The sequence below is a fragment of the Callionymus lyra genome, chromosome 5, assembly GCF_982586985.1.
Source record: "Callionymus lyra chromosome 5, fCalLyr1.hap1.1, whole genome shotgun sequence".
Classification (NCBI taxonomy): domain Eukaryota; kingdom Metazoa; phylum Chordata; class Actinopteri; order Syngnathiformes; family Callionymidae; genus Callionymus; species Callionymus lyra.
Window position 1 is genome coordinate 1,381,645 of NC_141822.1, and position 22,558 is coordinate 1,404,202.

A 22,558-nucleotide genomic window follows, 5' to 3' on the forward strand; every position below is an offset into this window, starting at 1 on the left:
CAGTTACTCTACAGTTACTCTACAGTTACACTACAGTTAAACTACAGTTACACTTCTGTTAAACTACAGTTACTCTACAGTTACTCTACAGTTACACTACAGTTAAACTACAGTTACACTTCTGTTAAACTACAGTTACTCTACAGTTACTCTACAGTTACTCTACAGTTACACTACAGTTAAACTACAGTTACACTTCTGTTAAACTACAGTTACTCTACAGTTACTCTACAGTTACACTACAGTTAAACTACAGTAACTCTACAGTTACTCTACAGTTACACTACAGTTAAACTACAGTTACACTTCTGTTAAACTACAGTTACTCTACAGTTACACTACAGTTACACTACAGTTACTCTACAGTTACTCTACAGTTACACTACAGTTAAACTACAGTTACACTTCTGTTAAACTACAGTTACTCTACAGTTACTCTACAGTTACACTACAGTTAAACTACAGTTACACTTCTGTTAAACTACAGTTACTCTACAGTTACTCTACAGTTACTCTACAGTTACACTACAGTTAAACTACAGTTACACTTCTGTTAAACTACAGTTACTCTACAGTTACTCTACAGTTACACTACAGTTAAACTACAGTAACTCTACAGTTACTCTACAGTTACACTACAGTTAAACTACAGTTACACTTCTGTTAAACTACAGTTACTCTACAGTTACTCTACAGTTACTCTACAGTTACACTACAGTTAAACTACAGTTACACTACAGTTAAACTACAGTTACACTTCTGTTAAACTACAGTTACACTACAGTTACACTACAGTTACTCTACAGTTACTCTACAGTTACACTACAGTTAAACTACAGTTACACTTCTGTTAAACTACAGTTACTCTACAGTTACTCTACAGTTACTCTACAGTTACTCTACAGTTACACTACAGTTAAACTACAGTTACTCTACAGTTAATCTACAGTTACTCTACAGTTAAACTACAGTTACACTTCTGTTAAACTACAGTTACTCTACAGTTACTCTACAGTTACACTACAGTTAAACTACAGTTACACTTCTGTTAAACTACAGTTACTCTACAGTTACTCTACAGTTACTCTACAGTTAAACTACAGTTACTCTACAGTAACTCTACAGTTACTCTACAGTTAAACTACAGTTACTCTACAGTAACTCTACAGTTACACTTCTGTTAAACTACAGTTACTCTACAGTTACTCTACAGTTACTCTACAGTAACTCTACAGTTACACTTCTGTTAAACTACAGTTACTCTACAGTTACTCTACAGTTAAACTACAGTTACTCTACAGTAACTCTACAGTTACACTTCTGTTAAACTACAGTTACTCTACAGTTACTCTACAGTTACTCTACAGTAACTCTACAGTTACACTTCTGTTAAACTACTCCACGACCAGAGAGGCGAGGCTTCCCCAGGACAGCGCTCCCTACTGGACAGAGTTCGTTCAGATGAATAAACTCTTCCTCTCTCTGCCAAGTCTCAGAAAGATATAATAAATCCAAACTAACTCTTGTGAAAAGATCATTCAGAGAAAAGGATTTATTAGTAATGGAGCGAACATTCAGAAGTCCTACGTTCAGCACCGATGACGTCACTGATGACGTCACTGATGATGTCACTGACAGCAGAGCGGGATCTTTTGAAGAGAACATGTCACGTGACTGACAGCTGTCACTCATGTTCAACTCGGTAGTAAAAGCCGAATTAAAGAGAGGAAATGAAAAAATCGTACCACCTTTCGCTGAGGTCTGAGCAGACAGCAGTGCTGACGTGTGTTGTTGTTGTGTTGTTGTTGTGTTGTTGTGTAGGATGCAGCGCCTCAGAGAAGTCATTCATATTGTTAACAGTTGTGTTGTTGTTGTGTTGTTGTGTTGTTGTTGTGTAGGATGCAGCACCTCAGAGAAGTCATTCATATTGTTAACAGTTGTGTTGTTGTTGTGTTGTTGTGTTGTTGTTGTGTAGGATGCAGCGCCTCAGAGAAGTCATTCATATTGTTAACAGTTGTGTTGTTGTTGTGTTGTTGTTGTGTTGTTGTGTAGGATGCAGCGCCTCAGAGAAGTCATTCATATTGTTAACAGTTGTGTTGTTGTTGTGTTGTTGTGTTGTTGTTGTGTAGGATGCAGCACCTCAGAGAAGTCATTCATATTGTTAACAGTTGTGTTGTTGTTGTGTTGTTGTGTTGTTGTTGTGTAGGATGCAGCGCCTCAGAGAAGTCATTCATATTGTTAACAGTTGTGTTGTTGTTGTGTTGTTGTTGTGTTGTTGTGTAGGATGCAGCGCCTCAGAGAAGTCATTCATATTGTTAACAGTTGTGTTGTTGTTGTGTTGTTGTGTTGTTGTGTTGTTGTTGTGTAGGATGCAGCGCCTCAGAGAAGTCATTCATATTGTTAACAGTTGTGTTGTTGTGTTGTTGTTGTGTTGTTGTGTAGGATGCAGCGCCTCAGAGAAGTCATTCATATTGTTAACAGTTGTGTTGTTGTGTTGTTGTTGTGTTGTTGTGTAGGATGCAGCGCCTCAGAGAAGTCATTCATATTGTTAACAGTTGTGTTGTTGTTGTGTTGTTGTGTAGGATGCAGCGCCTCAGAGAAGTCATTCATATTGTTAACAGTTGTGTTGTTGTGTTGTTGTTGTGTTGTTGTGTAGGATGCAGCGCCTCAGAGAAGTCATTCATATTGTTAACAGTTGTGTTGTTGTTGTGTTGTTGTGTAGGATGCAGCGCCTCAGAGAAGTCATTCATATTGTTAACAGTTGTGTTGTTGTTGTGTTGTTGTGTAGGATGCAGCGCCTCAGAGAAGTCATTCATATTGTTAACAGTTGTGTTGTTGTTGTGTTGTTGTGTAGGATGCAGCGCCTCAGAGAAGTCATTCATATTGTTAACAGTTGTGTTGTTGTTGTGTTGTTGTGTAGGATGCAGCGCCTCAGAGAAGTCATTCATATTGTTAACAGTTGTGTTGTTGTTGTGTTGTTGTTGTGTTGTTGTGTAGGATGCAGCGCCTCAGAGAAGTCATTCATATTGTTAACAGTTGTGTTGTTGTGTTGTTGTTGTGTTGTTGTGTAGGATGCAGCGCCTCAGAGAAGTCATTCATATTGTTAACAGTTGTGTTGTTGTTGTGTTGTTGTGTAGGATGCAGCGCCTCAGAGAAGTCATTCATATTGTTAACAGTTGTGTTGTTGTGTTGTTGTTGTGTTGTTGTGTAGGATGCAGCGCCTCAGAGAAGTCATTCATATTGTTAACAGTTGTGTTGTTGTTGTGTTGTTGTGTTGTTGTTGTGTAGTTGTGTAGGATGCAGCGCCTCAGAGAAGTCATTCATATTGTTAACAGTTGTGTTGTTGTTGTGTTGTTGTGTAGGATGCAGCGCCTCAGAGAAGTCATTCATATTGTTAACAGTTGTGTTGTTGTTGTGTTGTTGTGTAGGATGCAGCGCCTCAGAGAAGTCATTCATATTGTTAACAGTTGTGTTGTTGTTGTGTTGTTGTGTAGGATGCAGCGCCTCAGAGAAGTCATTCATATTGTTAACAGTTGTGTTGTTGTTGTGTTGTTGTTGTGTTGTTGTGTAGGATGCAGCGCCTCAGAGAAGTCATTCATATTGTTAACAGTTGTGTTGTTGTTGTGTTGTTGTTGTGTTGTTGTGTAGGATGCAGCGCCTCAGAGAAGTCATTCATATTGTTAACAGTTGTGTTGTTGTTGTGTTGTTGTGTAGGATGCAGCGCCTCAGAGAAGTCATTCATATTGTTAACAGTTGTGTTGTTGTGTTGTTGTTGTGTTGTTGTGTAGGATGCAGCGCCTCAGAGAAGTCATTCATATTGTTAACAGTTGTGTTGTTGTTGTGTTGTTGTGTAGGATGCAGCGCCTCAGAGAAGTCATTCATATTGTTAACAGTTGTGTTGTTGTGTTGTTGTTGTGTTGTTGTGTAGGATGCAGCGCCTCAGAGAAGTCATTCATATTGTTAACAGTTGTGTTGTTGTTGTGTTGTTGTGTAGGATGCAGCGCCTCAGAGAAGTCATTCATATTGTTAACAGTTGTGTTGTTGTTGTGTTGTTGTGTAGGATGCAGCGCCTCAGAGAAGTCATTCATATTGTTAACAGTTGTGTTGTTGTTGTGTTGTTGTGTAGGATGCAGCGCCTCAGAGAAGTCATTCATATTGTTAACAGTTGTGTTGTTGTTGTGTTGTTGTTGTGTTGTTGTGTAGGATGCAGCGCCTCAGAGAAGTCATTCATATTGTTAACAGTTGTGTTGTTGTGTTGTTGTTGTGTTGTTGTGTAGGATGCAGCGCCTCAGAGAAGTCATTCATATTGTTAACAGTTGTGTTGTTGTTGTGTTGTTGTGTAGGATGCAGCGCCTCAGAGAAGTCATTCATATTGTTAACAGTTGTGTTGTTGTGTTGTTGTTGTGTTGTTGTGTAGGATGCAGCGCCTCAGAGAAGTCATTCATATTGTTAACAGTTGTGTTGTTGTTGTGTTGTTGTGTTGTTGTTGTGTTGTTGTGTAGGATGCAGCGCCTCAGAGAAGTCATTCATATTGTTAACAGTTGTGTTGTTGTGTTGTTGTTGTGTTGTTGTTGTGTAGTTGTGTAGGATGCAGCGCCTCAGAGAAGTCATTCATATTGTTAACAGTTGTGTTGTTGTGTTGTTGTTGTGTTGTTGTGTTGTTGTGTAGGATGCAGCGCCTCAGAGAAGTCATTCATATTGTTAACAGTTGTGTTGTTGTGTTGTTGTTGTGTTGTTGTGTAGGATGCAGCGCCTCAGAGAAGTCATTCATATTGTTAACAGTTGTGTTGTTGTTGTGTTGTTGTTGTGTTGTTGTGTAGGATGCAGCGCCTCAGAGAAGTCATTCATATTGTTAACAGTTGTGTTGTTGTGTTGTTGTGTTGTTGTTGTGTTGTTGTGTAGGATGCAGCGCCTCAGAGAAGTCATTCATATTGTTAACAGTTGTGTTGTTGTGTTGTTGTGTTGTTGTTGTGTAGTTGTGTAGGATGCAGCGCCTCAGAGAAGTCATTCATATTGTTAACAGTTGTGTTGTTGTGTTGTTGTGTTGTTGTGTTGTTGTGTTGTTGTGTAGGATGCAGCGCCTCAGAGAAGTCATTCATATTGTTAACAGTTGTGTTGTTGTTGTGTTGTTGTGTAGGATGCAGCGCCTCAGAGAAGTCATTCATATTGTTAACAGTTGTGTTGTTGTGTTGTTGTTGTGTTGTTGTGTAGGATGCAGCGCCTCAGAGAAGTCATTCATATTGTTAACAGTTGTGTTGTTGTGTTGTTGTTGTGTTGTTGTGTAGGATGCAGCGCCTCAGAGAAGTCATTCATATTGTTAACAGTTGTGTTGTTGTTGTGTTGTTGTGTAGGATGCAGCGCCTCAGAGAAGTCATTCATATTGTTAACAGTTGTGTTGTTGTTGTGTTGTTGTGTAGGATGCAGCGCCTCAGAGAAGTCATTCATATTGTTAACAGTTGTGTTGTTGTGTTGTTGTTGTGTTGTTGTTGTGTTGTTGTGTAGGATGCAGCGCCTCACAGAAATCATCCACATTCGCACCATGAAGGCGAAGAGAAAAGTCGAAGAAATCTCGAAGGAAGACGTTCAAGTTTTCTTCAAGAAAAACGCTTTTGTGTTGTTCACCGTTTGTGCGGTGGTTGTGGGTCAGTATCACAGGTGGAGTGTGTGTGCGTGTGAGAATATTAACCTGTGGTTCACAGGGGTCATCCTGGGGTTCGCTCTGCGCCCCTACAAGATGACCTATCGAGAGGTCAAATACTTCTCCTTCCCTGGAGAGCTGTTGATGCGGATGCTGCAGATGCTGGTGCTCCCCCTGCTGGTCTCCAGCCTCATTACAGGTACACCTGCGTGCACGTGGCCCCGCAGCGGTCAGTGGCTGAACTTGTATGGAACTAACAGTTTGTGTATTTATATTGTTATTCATGTTGATATAGAAACTGTAAAAACAATCTTGAAAACTTGTTTTTTTAAACCACAGTGAGGCTAAAAGCGAGTTAGCTTAAATGCTAATGCTGCTAACAAGGAAGTTTAAGTTACAAAAGATTTAATTATAAGATGAACTTAGAATGAAACTAAACAGAGACGATGTTTTATTGAAGGTCAAACAAAGACGTCAATGTTTGGTTGAAGATGTAACTTCTGAGTGAACGAGTCAGTGAAGCTAACAGGCGTCTGCAGGGATGGCGGCTCTGGACAGCAAAGCTTCAGGAAAGATGGGGATCCGAGCCGTGATCTACTACATGACCACGACCTTCATCGCCGTCTTCGTGGGCATCTTGGTGGTTCTGATCATCCATCCTGGACGAGGATCCAAGGACGAGTTCGGGAAACAACAAACCATCGAGGAAGTCAGACCTGCAGACGCCTTCCTGGACCTGATCAGGTGACTCACGGGTCACGACTCACGACTCACGGCTCACGACTCACGGGTCACGACTCACGGCTCACGACTCACGACTCACGGCTCACGACTCACGGCTCACGACTCACGACTCACGACTCACGGGTCACGACTCCCGGCTCACGGCTCACGACTCACGGCTCACGACTCACGACTCACGACTCACGGCTCACGACTCACGACTCACGGGTCACGACTCACGGGTCACGACTCACGGCTCACGGGTCACGACTCACGGGTCACGACTCACGACCCATGACTCCCGGGTCACGACTCACGGCTCACGACTCACGGGTCACGACTCACGACTCACGACTCACGACTCACGGCTCACGACTCACGACTCACGGCTCACGACTCACGGCTCACGACTCACGGGTCACGACTCACGACTCACGACTCACGACTCACGGCTCACGACTCACGACTCACGACTCACGACTCACGACTCACGGCTCACGACTCACGGGTCACGACTCACGACTCACGACTCACGACTCACGGCTCACGACTCACGACTCACGGCTCACGACTCACGGCTCACGACTCACGGCTCACGACTCACGGCTCACGACTCACGGGTCACGACTCCCGGCTCACGGCTCACGACTCACGGCTCACGACTCACGACTCACGACTCACGACTCACGGCTCACGACTCACGACTCACGGGTCACGACTCACGGGTCACGACTCACGGCTCACGACTCACGGGTCACGACTCACGACTCACGACTCACGACTCACGACTCACGACTCACGACTCACGACTCACGACTCACGGGTCACGACTCCCGGCTCACGGCTCACGACTCACGGCTCACGACTCACGACTCACGACTCACGACTCACGACTCACGGGTCACGACTCACGGGTCACGACTCACGGCTCACGACTCACGGGTCACGACTCACGACTCACGACTCACGACTCACGGCTCACGACTCACGACTCACGGGTCACGACTCACGGGTCACGACTCACGGGTCACGACTCACAGGTCACGGCTCACGACTCACGGCTCACGACTCACGACTCACGACTCACGGCTCACGACTCACGACTCACGGGTCACGACTCACGGGTCACGACTCACGGGTCACGACTCACGGGTCACGACTCACGACTCACGGCTCACGGCTCACGACTCACGGCTCACGACTCACGGGTCACGACTCACGGGTCACGACTCACGACTCACGGCTCACGGCTCACGACTCACGACTCACGACTCACGGGTCACGGCTCACGGCTCACGACTCACGGCTCACGACTCACGGGTCACGACTCACGGGTCACGACTCACGGCTCACGACTCACGACTCACGGGTCACGACTCACGGCTCACGACTCACGGCTCACGACTCACGGGTCACGACTCACGGCTCACGACTCACGGGTCACGGCTCACGGCTCACGGGTCACGACTCACGGGTCACGACTCACGACTCATGACTCACGACTCACGACTCACGACTCACGGGTCACGACTCACGGGTCACGACTCACGACTCACGACTCACGACTCACGACTCACGACTCACGACTCACGACTCACGACTCACGGGTCACGACTCACGGCTCACGACTCACGGGTCACGACTCACGACTCACGACTCACGGGTCACGACTCACGGGTCACGACTCACGACTGAATGGTTAACTGCTCTTTGTCGTTCCAGGAACATGTTTCCTCCGAACCTGGTGCAGGCGTGTACTCAACAGGTGAGTCACATGACTGATCATCATCTAATAATATGATCATCTAATGTAATGTAATCTAATCTGAGAGTGCCAGTGTGAGAGTGAGAGTGTGAGAGTGTGAGGGTGAGAGAGTTTAAGAGTTTAAGAGTTTAAGAGTGTGAGGGTGTGAAAGCGTGAAAGTGTGAGAGTGTGAGAGTTTAAGAGTTTAAGAGTGTGAGGGTGTGAGAGCGTGAAAGTGTGAGAGTGTGAGAGTTTAAGAGTTTAAGAGTGTGAGGGTGTGAAAGCGTGAAAGTGTGAGAGTGTGAGAGTTTAAGAGTTTAAGAGTGTGAGGGTGTGAGAGCGTGAAAGTGTGAGAGCGTGAAAGTGTGAGAGAGTGAGAGTTTAAGAGTGTGAGAGTGTGAGAGTGAGAGCGTGAGAGTGTGAGAGTGAGAGCGTGAGAGTGTGAGAGCGTGAGAGTGTGAGAGCGTGAGGGTGTGAGAGTGTGAGAGTGTAAGAGTGTAAGAATGTGAGAGTGTAAGAGTGTGAGAGTGAGAGCGTGAGAGTGAGAGTGTGAGAGAGTGAGAGCGTGAGAGCGTGAGAGTGAGAGTGTGAGAGTGTGAGAGTGTGAGGGTGTGAGAGTGTGAGAGTGTAAGAGTGTAAGAGTGTAAGAGTGTGAGAGTGTGAGAGTGAGAGCGTGAGAGTGAGAGTGTGAGAGCTTGAGAGTGAGAGCGTGAGAGTGTAAGAGTGTGAGGGTGTGAGAGTGTGAGAGTGTGAGGGTGTGAGAGTGTGAGAGTGTAAGAGTGTAAGAGTGTAAGAGTGTGAGAGTGAGAGCGTGAGAGTGAGAGTGTGAGAGAGTGAGAGTGTGAGAGTGAGAGCGTGAGAGTGAGAGTGTGAGAGTGTGAGAGTGTGAGAGTGAGAGCGTGAGAGTGAGAGTGTGAGAGTGTGAGAGCGTGAGGGTGTGAGAGTGTGAGAGTGTAAGAGTGTAAGAGTGTGAGAGTGTGAGAGTGAGAGCGTGAGAGTGAGAGTGTGAGAGAGTGAGAGCGTGAGAGTGAGAGTGTGAGAGTGTGAGAGTGTGAGGGTGTGAGAGTGTGAGAGTGTAAGAGTGTAAGAGTGTAAGAGTGTGAGAGTGTGAGAGTGAGAGCGTGAGAGCGTGAGAGTGAGAGTGTGAGAGCTTGAGAGTGAGAGCGTGAGAGTGTAAGAGTGTGAGGGTGTGAGAGTGTGAGAGTGTGAGAGTGTGAGGGTGTGAGAGTGTGAGAGTGTAAGAGTGTAAGAGTGTAAGAGTGTGAGAGTGTGAGAGTGAGAGCGTGAGAGTGAGAGTGTGAGAGCTTGAGAGTGAGAGCGTGAGAGTGTAAGAGTGTGAGGGTGTAAGAGTGTGAGGGTGTGAGAGTGTGAGAGTGTGAGAGTGAGAGTGTGAGAGCGTGAGAGTGAGAGTGTGAGAGCTTGAGAGTGAGAGCGTGAGAGTGTGTCATTGTCGTCAGTGTAAGATGTTGTGTTGACTCCTGATTGTTTCAGTTCAAAACAAAGTATGGTAAGAGGGCCGTCCACGTGAGGCTGACGGTCAACGAGACCTTCTTCAACTCCACCAACGGCACCCAGGAGGTGATGGAGGTGGTGCGGGAGGAGGTGATACCAGTACCTGGGCAGGTGTACGGGGTCAACGCTCTGGGGCTGGTGGTCTTCTCCATGTGTCTGGGTCTGATCATCGGGAACATGAAGGAGGAAGGTCAAGTCCTCAGAGACTTCTTTGACAGTCTCAACGAAGCCATCATGCGCCTGGTGGCCATTATTATGTGGTGAGATCTTCATCATCTTCATCTTCATCATCATCATCTTTATCATGTGGTGAGATCTTCATCATCATCACCATCATCTTTATCATGTGGTGAGATCTTCATCTTCATCATCATCATCTTTATCATGTGGTGAGATCTTCATCATCATCACCATCATCTTTATCATGTGGTGAGATCTTCATCTTCATCATCATCATCTTTATCATGTGGTGAGATCTTCATCATCATCACCATCATCTTTATCATGTGGTGAGATCTTCATCTTCATCATCATCATCTTTATCATGTGGTGAGATCTTCATCTTCATCATCATCATCTTTATCATGTGGTGAGATCTTCATCTTCATCATCATCTTCTTTTTCATGTGGTGAGATCTTCATCTTCATCATCATCATCTTTATCATGTGGTGAGATCTTCAAATTCATCATCTTCATCTTTATCATGTGGTGAGATCTTCATCATCTTCATCTTTATCTTTATCATGTGGTGAGATCTTCATCTTTATTATCTTCATCTTCATCTTCATCTTCATCTTCATGTGGTGAGATCTTCATCATCTTCAGCTTTATCATGTGGTGAGATCTTTATCTTTATCTTCATCATCATCATCATCATCTTTATCATGTGGTGAGATCTTCATCTTCATCTCATGTAAACTCATGACAGTGGTGAAATCTTCATCATCATCATCTTCATCATGTGGTGAGATCTTCATCATCATCATCATCATCATCATGTGGTGAGATCTTTATCTTCATCTTCATCATCTTCATCTTCATCTTCATCTTCATCTTCATCTTCATCTTCATCATCTTCATCTTCATCTTCATCTTCATCATCTTCAACTTTATCTTTATCATGCGGTGAGATCTTCATCTTCATCATATTCATCATGTGGTGAGATCTTCATCTTCATCATCATCATCTTTATCATGTGGTGAGATCTTCATCTTCATCATCATCTTCTTTATCATTTGGTGAGATCTTCATCTTCATCATCATCATCTTTATCATGTGGTGAGATCTTCATCATCTTCATCTTCATCATCTTCATCTTTATCATGTGGTGAGATCTTCCAGAGACAGGAATGGAGTCTTGGTCGGGACAAGGTAAGGAGACAGGGTAGGAAGCAGGAATACTCAACGGCAGGACTCTGGTTACTGGGAAAAGGTGACAACAAGACAAGGACGGCAGAGAGTGAGGCTTAAGAACACAGGGGACCAATCAGCAGCAGCTGGGGGCGGGACTAACAAGACACGGCTGGAACCACTACTATCCAGGTTAGACTAGCACAGACACAGAAGGGAGTTTCACAATAAAACCGGAAACACAAGGAGGAACATGTAGACTCATGACAGTGGTGAGATCTTTATCATCATCATCTTCATCTTTATCATGTGGTGAGATCTTCATCATCATCATCATCATCATCCTCATCATGTGGTGAGATCTTTATCTTCATCATCATCATCATGTGGTGAGATCTTCATCTTCATCATCTCCATCAACATCATCATCATCATCATCATCATCATCATCATCATGTGGTGAGATCTTTATCTTCTTCATTATCATCATCATGTGGTGAGATCTTTATCATCATCATCTTCATCTTTATCATGTGGTGAGATCTTCATCCTCATCATCATCATCATCCTCATCATGTGGTGAGATCTTTATCTTCATCTTCATCATCATCATCATGTGGTGAGATCTTTATCTTCATCTTCATCATCATCATCATGTGGTGAGATCTTCATCTTCATCATCTCCATCAACATCATCATCATCATCATCATCATCATCATCATCATGTGGTGAGATCTTTATCTTCTTCATTATCATCATCATGTGGTGAGATCTTTATCATCATCATCTTCATCTTTATCATGTGGTGAGATCTTCATCCTCATCATCATCATCATCCTCATCATGTGGTGAGATCTTTATCTTCATCTTCATCATCATCATCATGTGGTGAGATCTTTATCTTCATCTTCATCATCATCATCATGTGGTGAGATCTTCATCTTCATCATCTTCATCAACATCATCATCATCATCATGTGGTGAGATCTTTATCTTCTTCATCATCATCATCATGTGGTGAGATCTTTATCTTCATCTTCATCATCATCATCATGTGGTGAGATCTTCATCCTCATCATCATCATCATCCTCATCATGTGGTGAGATCTTTATCTTCATCTTCATCATCATCATCATGTGGTGAGATCTTTATCTTCATCTTCATCATCATCATCATGTGGTGAGATCTTCATCTTCATCATCTCCATCAACATCATCATCATCATCATGTGGTGAGATCTTTATCTTCTTCATCATCATCATCATGTGGGGAGATCTTCATCATCACCATCATCATCATCATGTGGTGAGATCTTTATCTTCTTCATCATCATGTGGTGAGATCTTCATCATCATCATCTCCGTCAACATCATCATCACCATCATCATCATCATCATGTGGTGAGGACCATCATTAATAAAGTTTCTAATCTAATCTAATCTCATCTAATCTAATCAAATCTAATCGAACCTAATCTAACCTATACTAATCTAACCTATTCTAATCTAATCTAACCTAATCTAATCTAACCTAATCTAATCTAATCTAATCTAATCTAGTCTAATCTAATCTAATCTAATCTATTCTATTCTAATCTAATCTAATCTAATCTATTCTAATCTAATCTAATCTAATCTAACCTATTCTAATCTAATCTATTCTAATCTAATCTAATCTAATCTAATCTAACCTATTCTAATCTAATCTAACCTATTCTAATCTAACCTATTCTAATCTAATCTAACCTATTCTAATCTAATCTATTCTAATCTAATCTAACCTATTCTAATCTAATCTATTCTAATCTAATCTAATCTAACCTAATCTAATCTAATCTAATCTAATCTAACCTAACCTAACCTAACCTAACCTAACCTAATCTAATCTAATCTAATCTAACCTATTCTAATCTAACCTATTCTAATCTAATCTAACCTAATCTAAGCTAATCTAACCTCATCTCTTCTCCCAGGTACGCTCCGGTCGGCATCTTGTTCCTGATCGCAGGTAAGATCGTGGAGATGGACGACCTGACTCAGATGGGGGGTCAGCTGGGCATGTACACCATCACGGTGATCATCGGTCTGACCATCCACGGCGTCCTCATCCTCCCGTCGCTCTACTTCCTCATCACCCGTCAGAACCCCTTCGTCTTCATCGCGGGTCTCCTGCAGGCCCTCATCACGGCCCTGGGGACCTCCTCCAGGTGGGTCTCCCTTCAAAGGTGTGACGCGAAGGTCTAGACATCTTTGGTGACACCTGGTGTCGTGACAGTGTAACTGCAGTGTAACTACTGTACTAGAGAAGATCAAAACTGTTGTTGACTCTGTGGTTTTATATTGTGGTTAAAAGTCTCAGTACTTCATAGAAACACCTTATTAATATGTCCTATTAGTATTAGTGTTCCTATTAGTATTAGTATTAGTATTAGTGTTCCTATTAATATTAGTATTAGTGTTCCTATTAATATTAGTATTAGTGTTCCTATTAATATTAGTATTAGTGTTCCTATTAATATTAGTATTAGTGTTCCTATTAATATTAGTATTAGTGTTCCTATTAGTATTAGTATTAGTGTTCCTATTAGTATTAGTATTAGTATTAGTGTTCCTATTAGTATTAGTATTAGTGTTCCTATTAATATTAGTATTAGTGTTCCTATTAGTATTAGTATTAGTGTTCCTATTAATATTAGTATTAGTGTTCCTATTAATATTAGTATTAGTGTTCCTATTAGTATTAGTATTAGTGTTCCTATTAGTATTAGTATTAGTGTTCCTATTAGTATTAGTATTAGTGTTCCTATTAATATTAGTATTAGTGTTCCTATTAGTATTAGTATTAGTGTTCCTATTAATATTAGTATTAGTGTTCCTATTAATATTAGTATTAGTGTTCCTATTAGTATTAGTATTAGTGTTCCTATTAATATTAGTATTAGTGTTCCTATTAGTATTAGTGGTAGTATTAGTGGTAGTATTAGTATTAGTATTAGTATTAGTACAAGTATTAGTATTAGTGTTCAAATGAATGTTAGTATTAGTATTAGTGTTCCTTTTAATGTTAGTATTTGTATTAGCATTAGTATTAGTATTAGTATTAGTATTAGTATTAGTATTAGTACAAGTATTAGTATTAGTGTTCCTATAAATGTTAGTCTAAGTATTAGTGTTCAAATTAATGTTAGTATTAGTATTAGTGTTCTTTTTAATGTTAGTATTAGTATTAGTGTTCTTTTTAATGTTAGTATTAGTATTAGTGTTCCTATTAATATTAGTATTAGTGTTCCTATTAGTATTAGTATTAGTGTTCCTATTAATATTAGTATTAGTGTTCCTATTAATATTAGTATAAGTGTTCCTATTAATGTTAGTATTAGTATTAGTGTTTCTTTTAATGTTAGTATTAGTATAAGTGTTCCTATTAATGTTAGTATTAGTATTAGTATTAGTGTTTCTTTTAATGTTAGTATTAGTATCTATATTAGTATTAGAGTTACTGTTAGCATAAGTAATATTATTAGTGATATTACATGTGTTAGACTTTGTATTAAAAAAGTATTAGTATTAAACTTGGTTTTATTATTAGTATTATTAATAGCAGTATGGGTGTAAGTATGAAAGTATTCTTAGTATTACTTAGTATTAGTAGTAACAGCATTAATAATATTAGGAACAGAGTAAAGGAAAATTCCTTGAATAATAGTAAGTACTTTATATTTGCAAAGATGTTTCTAGACCAGGCTCACAAAGTACTCGAACAACACATCAATACACAGTTAAAAAAGTAGTGAGACTCAGTAAGTTTGTACTTCTGTCTCAGCTCGGCTACTCTGCCGGTGACCTTCAAGTGTCTGGAGGAGAACAACAAGATCGACAAGCGCATCACCAGGTTCGTGCTGCCCGTCGGCGCCACCATCAACATGGACGGCACGGCGCTCTACGAGGCTCTGGCCGCCATCTTCATCGCCCAGGTCAACAACATGGACATGAACTTCGGTCAGATCATCACCATCAGGTCAGAAGAATGTTGCTCCAGCATGAAGACCGTTGTTCCTGACGCTCGTCTGCCTCGTCCAGCATCACAGCGACCGCCGCCAGCATCGGCGCCGCCGGCATCCCTCAGGCGGGTCTGGTTACCATGGTGATCGTGCTGACCTCGGTGGGACTCCCCACTGATGACATCACCCTCATCATCGCTGTGGACTGGTTCCTGTGAGTGTCCCACCATCAAGGTCACACATCAGGGTGTAGATCGGGGTCAAACATCAGGGTCACACATCAGGGTCAAACATCAGGGTCACACATCAGGGTCAAACATCAAGGTCACACACGGCTGCTCTGCTGACACACTTGTCGTCCCCGGAGTCTCGTTCCAAATCCTCCATTCTGTTGAATATTTTCTGCCGCGAGTCCAACATAGAAACATAATTAGGTTTTTCAAATTAATGAGTCGATCCGTCGCAGCATAACTGGGTTAATAAGTGAGTGAGTTCGTTAGTGAGTGAGTTAGTGAGTGAGTGAGTTAGTTACTAAGTGAGTGAGTTTGTTAGTGAGTGAGTGAGTTAGTTAATAAGTGAGTGAGTTAGTTAGTGAGTGAGTGAGTTAGTTAATAAGTGAGTGAGTTAGTTAGTGAATGAGTGAGTTAGTTAATAAGTGAGTGAGTTAGTTAGTGAATGAGTGAGTTAGTTAATAAGTGAGTGAGTTCGTTAGTGAGTGAGTGAGTTAGTTAATAAGTGAGTGAGTTCGTTAGTGAGTGAGTGAGTTAGTTAATAAGTGAGTGAGTTCGTTAGTGAGTGAGTGAGTGAGTTAGTTAATAAGTGAGTGAGTTAGTTAGTGAGTGAGTGAGTTAGTTAATAAGTGAGTGAGTTCGTTAGTGAGTGAGTGAGTGAGTTAGTTAATAAGTGAGTGAGTTCGTTAGTGAGTGAGTGAGTTAGTTAATAAGTGAGTGAGTTAGTTAGTGAGTGAGTGAGTTAGTTAATAAGTGAGTGAGTTCGTTAGTGAGTGAGTGAGTTAGTTAATAAGTGAGTGAGTTTGTTAGTGAGTGAGTGAGTTAGTTAATAAGTGAGTGAGTTAGTTAGTGAGTGAGTGAGTTAGTTAATAAGTGAGTGAGTTTGTTAGTGAGTGAGTGAGTGAGTTAGTTAATAAGTGAGTGAGTTCGTTAGTGAGTGAGTGAGTTAGTTAATAAGTGAGTGAGTTAGTTAGTGAGTGAGTGAGTTAGTTAATAAGTGAGTGAGTTCGTTAGTGAGTGAGTGAGTTAGTTAATAAGTGAGTGAGTTTGTTAGTGAGTGAGTGAGTTAGTTAATAAGTGAGTGAGTTAGTTAGTGAGTGAGTGAGTTAGTTTATAAGTGAGTGAGTTCGTTAGTGAGCGAGTGAGTTAGTTAATAAGTGAGTGAGTTCGTTAGTGAGTGAGTGAGTTAGTTAATAAGTGAGTGAGTTAGTTAGTGAGTGAGTGAGTTAGTTAATAAGTGAGTGAGTGAGTTAGTTAATAAGTGAGTGAGTTCGTTAGTGAGTGAGTGAGTTAGTTAATAAGTGAGTGAGTTAGTTAGTGAGTGAGTGAGCTAGTTAATAAGTGAGTGAGTTCGTTAGTGAGTGAGTGAGTTAGTTAATAAGTGAGTGAGTTCGTAAGTGAGTGAGTGAGTTAGTTAATAAGTGAGTGAGTTAGTTAGTGAGTGAGTGAGCTAGTTAATAAGTGAGTGAGTTCGTTAGTGAGTGAGTGAGTTAGTTAATAAGTGTGTTAGTTAATAAGTGAGTGAGTTCGTTAGTGAGTGAGTGAGTTAGTTAATAAGTGAGTGAGTTAGTTAATAAGTGAGTGAGTTAGTTAGTGAGTGAGTGAGTTAGTTAATAAGTGAGTGAGTTCGTTAGTGAGTGAGTGAGTTAGTTAATAAGTGAGTGAGTTTGTTAGTGAGTGAGTGAGTTAGTTAATAAGTGAGTGAGTTCGTTAGTGAGTGAGTGAGTTAGTTAATAAGTGAGTGAGTTAGTTAGTGAGTGAGTGAGTTAGTTAATAAGTGAGTGAGTTAGTTAGTGATGTTAGTGAAGAAGCTGAAGACGATTCAGACGTTTGACTTTTTAAGTTGATGTTTATTTATCAGACTCTTCAGGATATTGAAGGAATTTAACGTTTGTTGAAACTTAAATTGTTTTATTGATTAGTTGAAAAATACATCTGATGCAAAACATGAAGTAAACAATGAAAGGACATTAAATAAGACGTTTAAGAAAATAAATATAATCAAGAAAATTAAATAAATAATAAACAATACTTAAATAATCAACTCATAAACAGAACAAAAAACAAAGGCTCAGGTAGTTCAAGGTGAGAGTGATGGCAGGACAGGGAGTCTCCTGACCTTTAACCTTTGACCTTAAACCTGCTGGTTCTGAAGACCGTCTCCTCCATGACATCGCAGGTAGAAAGACCTGCATTTAATAATCATGAACTCCAGAGATGAAGAGTGTTTGTAGACGATAACAATGTATTTCTATAAACAGATTGAATGACTTTATGTAAAAAAAGATAAACTCAAAAGAAAACAATACTTTAATGTAATATAATGATTAAAAGGTTTGAAAAGATACATTTAATAATTCTATTTTCTGATCAAACTGTACACACTCGTCACAGTGAAGCGTCAGACGATCATCAACTTCAACAGTGACTGACAGTTGGACGAGAACTCAGACCCAAAAACTACCAACAGAGGAAAAAAGTCGAAGTAAACAGTGAAGCAGAAGCAAAGTCTTCCTGCTTCTGTAGCAGAGAAGAGACGTCACTGATCATCTCAGACCTCCTCCATCCAAATCATCTTCACCAGGACCACTGCATCCACACCCACCCTGACAAGGTGGTCCACCTCGACCCCTCGGGTCAGCGAGTCACCCGGGCTCTGGTGTTTGATTGACAGGGACCGTCTGCGCACGACCACCAACGTGCTCGGAGACTCCATCGGCGCCGGGATCGTGGAGTTCCTGTCTCGCCACGAGCTGCGCAGCACCGACGTGGAGATGGGCAACTCTGTGCTGGAGGAGAGGAAGAAGCCCTACAAGCTCATCTCGCAGGAGTTCGACAACGACAAGCGCGAGTCCAGCATGTGACGCCGTCGTGTGAAGAGGAACTGGATTGACGTCAAACGGTTTAACAAGTAATGTTTTGATGAAGCTTCTGTGAATTTGTGGAAAAAAATCTTTGTTTCATTTGTTATTTTGAGTAGAATTGATTGTTCAGTCGGTTCCTCTGACGACTCATGTTGAAATATATTCAATAAAGTTTTAAAAGCCAAACTTTATCCCATTCTTTTCTGGAGAAGATGGAAGTTCAAGCTCTTCCGTCACTTCCTGTCGATTTCCTGACCTCATGTCTCACTTCCTGTTTCCATGTGAAGCTCAATCCCTGTGTTTCTGTCCCGTCAACTTCCTCTGGTGCTCCTGAATCACCTGGTCCAGGTCACCTGGTCCAGGTCACCTGCTCACGAAAACCCAGGTTACCTTAACATAACCCATGTTTTAAGAATGGCCCTCTAGAGCTCGACTGTTGGTCGATCCAGGATCACTGAGGAGGATCAATGACTCACCACCTCCTGGCACATCTAAAAGAGGTTCTTCTGGACCATGGACCTCAACCACGAGGAGGAAACACATAAGATGGCGGCGCGTGAACAACAGCAGCTTCTCTCTCTGTCGTCAGATCAATGTTTTGATGTCAAGGCGCTCATACTCCCGTCAGTTTCTGCTCGGGTCAGTGGAACCATAGCAACGGACCTCAACATGTCGGAAGATCTTCTGTGGTCTACTGGTCTACTCCACGAGTCTGCTTCTCTGCAACCTTACCAACTACAAACCACACTCAGTGGGAGCGTCACAAACGGTGTGTAAGGAAGCAGAAGAGGGGGAAGCATGGAGGTATCCGGGCTAACGATCTAAGGCTAACGATCTAAGGCTAACGATCTAAGGCTAACGATCTAAGTCTAACGATCTAAGGCTAACAATCTAAGGCTAACGATCTAAGGCTAACAATCTAAGGCTAACAATCTAAGTCTAACGATCTAAGTCTAACGATCTAAGGCTAACAATCTAAGGCTAACGATCTAAGTCTAACGATCTAAGTCTAACGATCTAAGTCTAACGATCTAAGTCTAACAATCTAAGTCTAACGATCTAAGGCTAACGATCTAAGGCTAACGATCTAAGGCTAACAATCTAAGTCTAACGATCTAAGGCTAACAATCTAAGGCTAACGATCTAAGGCTAACGATCTAAGGCTAACAATCTAAGGCTAACGATCTAAGGCTAACGATCTAAGGCTAACAATCTAAGGCTAACAATCTAAGGCTAACGATCTAAGTCTAAAGATCTAAGGCTAACAATCTAAGGCTAACAATCTAAGTCTAACGATCTAAGGCTAACGATCTAAGTCTAACGATCTAAGTCTAACAATCTAAGGCTAACAATTTAAGGCTAACAATCTAAGGCTAACGATCTAAGGCTAACAATCTAAGGCTAACGATCTAAGGCTAACGATCTAAGGCTAACGATCTAAGGCTAACGATCTAAGGCTAACAATCTAAGGCTAACGATCTAAGGCTAACAATCTAAGGCTAACAATCTAAGGCTAACGATCTAAGGCTAACGATCTAAGGCTAACGATCTAAGGCTAACAATCTAAGGCTAACAATCTAAGGCTAACGATCTAAGGCTAACGATCTATGGCTAACAATCTAAGGCTAACGATCTAAGGCTAACAATCTAAGGCTAACAATCTAAGGCTAACGATCTAAGGCTAACAATCTAAGGCTAACAATCTAAGTCTAACAATCTAAGGCTAACAATCTAAGTCTAACGATCTAAGGCTAACGATCTAAGGCTAACGATCTAAGGCTAATGATCTAAGTCTAACGATCTAAGGCTAACAATCTAAGGCTAACAATCTAAGTCTAACGATCTAAGGCTAACAATCTAAGGCTAACAATCTAAGTCTAGCGATCTAAGTCTAACGATCTAAGGCTAACAATCTAAGGCTAACAATCTAAGTCTAACGATCTAAGTCTAACGATCTAAGGCTAACGATCTAAGTCTAACGATCTAAGTCTAACGATCTAAGGCTAACAATTTAAGGCTAACAATCTAAGGCTAACGATCTAAGGCTAACAATCTAAGGCTAACGATCTAAGGCTAACGATCTAAGGCTAACAATCTAAGGCTAACGATCTAAGGCTAACAATCTAAGGCTAACAATCTAAGGCTAACGATCTAAGGCTAACGATCTAAGGCTAACGATCTAAGGCTAACAATCTAAGGCTAACAATCTAAGGCTAACGATCTAAGGCTAACAATCTAAGGCTAACGATCTAAGGCTAACGATCTATGGCTAACAATCTAAGGCTAACGATCTAAGGCTAACAATCTAAGGCTAACAATCTAAGGCTAACGATCTAAGGCTAACGATCTAAGGCTAACAATCTAAGGCTAACAATCTAAGGCTAACGATCTAAGGCTAACGATCTAAGGCTAACAATCTAAGGCTAACAATCTAAGGCTAACGATCTAAGGCTAACGATCTAAGGCTAACGATCTAAGGCTAACAATCTAAGGCTAACAATCTAAGGCTAACGATCTAAGGCTAACGATCTAAGGCTAACAATCTAAGTCTAACAATCTAAGGCTAACGATCTAAGGCTAACGATCTATGGCTAACAATCTAAGGCTAACGATCTAAGGCTAACAATCTAAGGCTAACAATCTAAGGCTAACGATCTAAGGCTAACGATCTAAGGCTAACAATCTAAGGCTAACAATCTAAGGCTAACGATCTAAGGCTAACGATCTAAGGCTAACAATCTAAGGCTAACAATCTAAGGCTAACGATCTAAGGCTAACGATCTAAGGCTAACGATCTAAGGCTAACGATCTAAGGCTAACAATCTAAGGCTAACGATCTAAGGCTAACGATCTAAGGCTAACAATCTAAGGCTAACAATCTAAGGCTAACGATCTAAGGCTAACGATCTAAGGCTAACAATCTAAGGCTAACAATCTAAGGCTAACGATCTAAGGCTAACGATCTAAGGCTAACAATCTAAGGCTAACAATCTAAGGCTAACGATCTAAGGCTAACGATCTAAGGCTAACGATCTAAGGCTAACGATCTAAGGCTAACAATCTAAGGCTAACGATCTAAGGCTAACGATCTAAGGCTAACAATCTAAGGCTAACAATCTAAGGCTAACGGCCCTCAGAGGCCGGCTCTCCCCACCATCATACTGGAGAACGTCCATTCGTTGGAAAATAAACTGGACTACATTCGTCTACTATGGAACACTTCAAAGACCATGAGTGTTGTGTTTGTGTGTTTGTGTGTTTGTGTGTTTGTGTGTTTGTGTGTTTGTGGAGAGCTCGTCAAGAGGGACGACACGTGGTGAAGGACTCTGTGTTTACATCAGCGACACCTGGTGCCGCGACGCTGTTATTGTCTACAAACACTGCTCTTCTCTGGTGGAGTTTCACCTCAAAGACCAAGGAGCTGGTCTTGGACTTCGGGAGGTCCAGGACAAACAGTGTCCATCAGAGGCGACGAGGTGTTGACAACTATAAGTACCTCGGTGTGTGTCTGGACAGTAAACTGGTCCTGCAACACAGACCATGTATATAAGAAGGTTCAGAGTAGAAGTACTTTCTGAGGAGGCTTCCATCATTTAACATCTGCAAGAAGCTCCTCTGCATGTTCTACCAGTCTGTGGTGGCCAGTGTTCTATGCTGTGGTGTGTTGGGGTGGAAATATGTCCAAGAGGAGGTCAACAGGTCAACAGGTCAACAGGTCAACAGGTCAACAGGTCAACGGGTCAACAGGGCTCTGTGGTTGGCATGAAGCTTAATACATGTGTATTTGTCAATAAAAGAACTTGTCTTGAAACTGGGAAGTTCAAGCCCAAAAGCAGTTGCTCCTCTACGTCTACTGTTACCTTAACCAACAGAACTGTTGGTCCATGTTCACGGTCCAGGCTCGAGTCTGTGGAACCATCTCAGGAAGGTTTGGATGCAAAGAGACTGAAGACACGGTGGAGAAACATCTCGCTCTCTAGGCCTCGACTGACACAACATCTAAAGTAAGCTGAGCTAACAGCTCTACCTTGGCCCTGGAAGAGGCTCCAGAACATCTCAACCACCTGTACTAGCTCCGGGAATCCTGGGTCAAATACCAGCAGCTCTAAGTTCTGGAGCCTCGAGGAGAACCACTGTGTCTGGTTGGGCTCCTGAGTTCTGAGGAGGATTCTGCCTACTATGGGCTGCAGTCTCTCTTCAGACCTTCACCAGCTTCTCTCCAGCCGGGTCTCCTCCACTGGGACCTGACTGGAGAAAAGGTCACAGACTCTTGCTCAACATCGACGTCGTTCCTTCTTTATTTCCTCAGGAAGTGAAAGTGCTGACGTGGCAGCTGCACCCGTGACCGACACCTGGACCTCTGGGTTCCTGTCTCTGGTCCTGACGTCTGGAGTTAGTCAGAGCAGGAAGTAGACGATGTCGTTCAAGAACCGTACGAGGTTTATTTCAGGACGACACGTGAAACTATGGATTTGTCGTTTCCTTGGACTCAC

At 42.0% G+C, this 22,558-nt stretch overlaps 1 protein-coding gene across 1 annotated transcript; it reads left to right on the top strand.

The window, feature by feature from the left end:
* Positions 1-5,503: 5,503 nt before the first annotated feature.
* Positions 5,504-18,090, top strand: LOC148078980 (excitatory amino acid transporter 1-like). Its single transcript, XM_087792304.1, has 9 exons — positions 5,504-5,642; positions 5,700-5,837; positions 6,178-6,382; positions 8,084-8,126; positions 9,597-9,877; positions 12,944-13,177; positions 14,794-14,988; positions 15,051-15,185; positions 17,876-18,090. Exons 1-9 carry the CDS (start codon positions 5,504-5,506, stop codon positions 18,063-18,065), a joined length of 1,560 nt encoding a protein of 519 aa, XP_087648430.1. The 3' UTR covers positions 18,066-18,090.
* The last annotated feature ends 4,468 nt before the right edge of the window (positions 18,091-22,558 follow it).